Raw genomic sequence first — 3,840 nt, forward strand, 5'->3', positions numbered from 1 at the left:
AATGTGCGTTTAATGTGTGTTTAACGTGTGTTTAATGTGCGTTTAACGTGTGTTTAATGAGTGGTTAACGTGTTTAACGTGTGTTTAATGTGTGTTTAACGTGTGTTTAATGTGTGTTTAATGTGTGTTTAATGTGTGTTTAACGTGTGTTTAATGTGCGTTTAATGAGTGGTTAACGTGTGTTTAATGTGCGTTTAACGTGTTTAATGTGTATTTAACATGTCTTTAACGTGTGTTTAACGTGTGTACATGTGCGTAGGGTCTCCACACAAACATAAATCCCCTTTGAGTCTGAGGACAGGTGTCAGTGAAGCAGCTGCTGTTCAAACGTCTCCGCCCCTCAACAGGCTAATTTAATATTCATGAGTGATAATCAAAGTGTGTCAGACGGCTGCGGTCTGCAGAGGCCAGGGGTCGTACCTTGGCCTGGTGGTGGAAGGTGCATCGCTCATTATAATCCTGAAACTTCTTTTCCTGTCGCGCTGCTTTACTCACCTGCAACAAGAAACAACAACAACATCATAAACAACAAACAACAACATGAGACTCTACAGAACAGATGAGACTGAGACTGAAGTGAAACTCAGCTCTGTCACATCTTTATCAAACATCTTATAACATTTCAATTGATTTGATTTAGTCGACTGGACTTCCTGTTGACGAGTTGAAATACCAGTGTGAATATGAACCTAAATGATGACAGAGCACGAGGCTCTCTGATTGGACGGACTGATCATGTGACAGCATGTGAACCAACCATGGCGGAGCAGTTGTAGTAATCTTTGTGTGTCGGTTTCCATGGTTTCAGACACCGCCAGCAGAAGCCGTGGTTACACTTGGCACAGGTCATACTGAGGACAGAGGGAGAGACCCGTCACCTTCATCATCATCACCATCATCGTCACCATCATCATCGTCAGCGTAGGTGTGAGGAGGTGTAGCAGGAGGTGTAGGTGTGAGGAGGTGTAGCAGAAGGTGTAGCAGGAGGTGTAGGTGTGTGGAGGTGTAGCAGGAGGTGTAGGTGTGAGGAGGTGTAGCAGAAGGTGTAGCAGGAGGTGTAGGTGTGTGGAGGTGTAGCAGGAGGTGTAGGTGTGAGGAGGTGTAGCAGGAGGTGTAGCAGGAGGTGTAGGTGTGAGAAGGTGTAGCAGGAGGTGTAGGTGTGAGAAGGTGTAGCAGGAGGTGTAGCAGGAGGTGTAGGTGTGAGGAGGTGTAGCAGGAGGTGTAGGTGTGAGGAGGTGTAGCAGGAGGTGTAGCAGGAGGTGCAGCAGGAGGTGCAGCAGGGTCTACATACTGCAGACAGCCTTCGTTCTTCTCGATCTGAGCCTGGCAGCTCGGGCAGCGTTTGGAGATGAGCTTGGCGAGGTGTTTGCTCTGAGCCTCCATGTTCATCCCTTCATAATATCCTCCGTCATCCATCCACTGAGACATGTGGCTGCAGCTGGCTGGGTAATGGGCCTGGAGGGGGGAATTGGGGGGGGGGGGGGGGTTACTGTTTGAGTTCATCAACCATAAAAATAAAACTAGAATCCCCACCCTGTGGTTTTTATGACTCCGCCCACCAGCCCACCCTGAGGTTTTATGACTCCGCCCACCAGCCCACCCTGTCACAGGTGACAGTGAAAAATTCTAATCAGTTTATTCTACAGTCCATGCAGACGTTTGTGCCAAATTTGAAGATACTCCCTCAAGGCGTGAGATATCGCGTTCATCAGAATGTGGTAATGAGGTCAAATAGCCGTGAACTTTAAACATTAAAAGCTAAACAGTTTATGGTTGAGTCCAAGTGAACATTTGTGCCAAATTAGAAAATGTGTGGTGGATGGGAGGGACAGGGGGAGGGACAGAGGGAGGGACAGAGGGAGAGACAGAGGGAGGGACAGAGGGAGAGACAGAGGGAGAGACAGAGGGAGAGACAGAGGGACAACCTGAAAACATGATGCCTCCGGCTGCAGCTGTTGCCGGTGTGGAGGCATACAAACCTCGGTCTGCTGAAGGTCAACGTGATGTTTTCAAAGTCTGTCGACGACTTTTAGAGATTTTATACACAAACAGGAAACAGACTTTAGAGAACAAACTGTGAGTCTTTGAGTCTGTCTCCTGTCAGGACAGAAAGGTCGCTGATTTGCCTCTGACTGTAGCTCAGCCAACCTGTCTCAGTTTATGAACCTTATTATTTACACTGTTTCTCAGTGTTTATGTTGTTTCCATCGTATTATTGATGTCACGTTGTTCTGTCGCCTCCTCCACCTCAACATTTGAGTCTCAGACTGTAAGGTGAAAAAGTGGAGACACTGCAGAGGAACATTTATAACATACAGATGTCATCAAAAATCCCTGCTGAACACTGACTTAAAGACAATTATTTTATATAAAAAACAAACAAACATGTAAATAAGACATTATTTAGATAAACATGCGCTTATTTGAGTAATTGTTTGCATCTCTTTATTTCAGTCCATAAATCAGTGAACACTGTCAACAACCAGAAAAATAAAATCTCATTTTCAGGTGGAGATTTACGACTCAGAGAAAAATCTATTTTGAGAAAACAGCCTTTAAAGAACTGTTCTGTACACGTCAGTGTTCATGTGTTCATGATGATGTGATTAATGTTGTCACGTGACACTTTGTTTTTTAAATCTCATGCTGCTACTTTGAGTCTGAGCTCCACCTACGAGCTGAGCTCACAGCAGCAGCTGATCAGACTGATGTCAGCGAGCGACCACATCGCCAAAGATGCCAAAGAGGATGAAACTTAATCAAAGGAGTTAACTACAGGGCAAGTGACTGCAGACCTGTAGTTTAAAGTCCTGTGTGTGATTTCTCCTGGATTTATGTGAGGAGAGAAAAACTCTGCTAGCTGCTAGGCTAATTTATACACTGTAAAATGCCATTGACTTGTGCTAATAACATTAGCATGTTGTATTTGTTTGGGAAACATGTCCAGATACAGACACGTGTTTTGGAGGTGTAACTGCAGAGTGACACTGATGTTATGAGGGGATGTCCTCAGGTGGACATGTTGGGACCGTCGGGGGGACAGTAGTTTGACACATAGAGGACCTGTATGAACCAGAGAGAGACTCTAACATGTGATGATGCTGTCACATTAACCCGATCATCACAGTGACATCAGAGTGACATCACACCACACTGACACTGATCGATCATAAAGTCAAATGGAAAATAACAGTTTAAACATGAGATTAATCAGGATTAAAAAATATTGTTTGAAGGTATAAACCTCATCAGCTGTGTGTGTATGTGCGCGTGTGTGTGTGTGGTGACCTCTGACCTCTGGGAAGTTGCAGCTGAAGCAGGAGGACCAGCAGCACTTGGAGCAGGTGCCCATACTGCCCATGTTCTCCTTACAGAGGATCTGATCACAGCCCTGAGGGTTGGTGCACCACGTCAGATTAGAGCAGCACTCCACATAACCACGGAGCAGGGCGTTCTCATACTGGGGGGGGGTGAATCAATCAGTCTGATTATTCTGATAATCAATTTCCGTACCTACTTTAATCACATTGCCCTGTGAGGTCGTCACAGTAACCAACCAAGGAGGGCGGGGCGTTACCTTGGCGATGGTGTCCTTGTCGGTTAGGATGCTGAGGAAGAAGTGTGAGGTGGGCTGAGCCTGGCAGTCTGTGATTGGACAGTTACAGTTCATCACCAGGTTCTGTTCAATCCTCGCCGTCAGGTACTCCTGCCAGCACGACTGTGACACAGAGATCAATAATCAATAAGCAGCACGACTGTGACACAGAGATCAATAATCAATAACCAGCAGGACTGTGACACAGAGATCAATAATCAATAACCAGCACGACTGTGACACAG

The 3,840-nt window shown here is 45.8% G+C and overlaps 1 protein-coding gene across 1 annotated transcript in view; it reads right to left on the minus strand.

The window, feature by feature from the left end:
* The window catches only part of LOC126406355 (cullin-9), a 53,590-nt gene that overhangs the window by 6,010 nt on the left and 43,740 nt on the right, over positions 1 to 3,840 (minus strand). The window contains exons 34-38 of the mRNA XM_050070562.1: positions 3,578 to 3,730; positions 3,296 to 3,460; positions 1,292 to 1,455; positions 758 to 851; positions 421 to 495 (exon numbers count right to left, since the gene is read on the minus strand). Coding sequence (XP_049926519.1) covers positions 421 to 495; positions 758 to 851; positions 1,292 to 1,455; positions 3,296 to 3,460; positions 3,578 to 3,730 — 651 coding nt within the window. The remainder of the gene's footprint in view (positions 1 to 420; positions 496 to 757; positions 852 to 1,291; positions 1,456 to 3,295; positions 3,461 to 3,577; positions 3,731 to 3,840) is intronic.

Source organism: Epinephelus moara, chromosome 19 (assembly GCF_006386435.1).
Source record: "Epinephelus moara isolate mb chromosome 19, YSFRI_EMoa_1.0, whole genome shotgun sequence".
NCBI lineage: Eukaryota > Metazoa > Chordata > Actinopteri > Perciformes > Serranidae > Epinephelus > Epinephelus moara.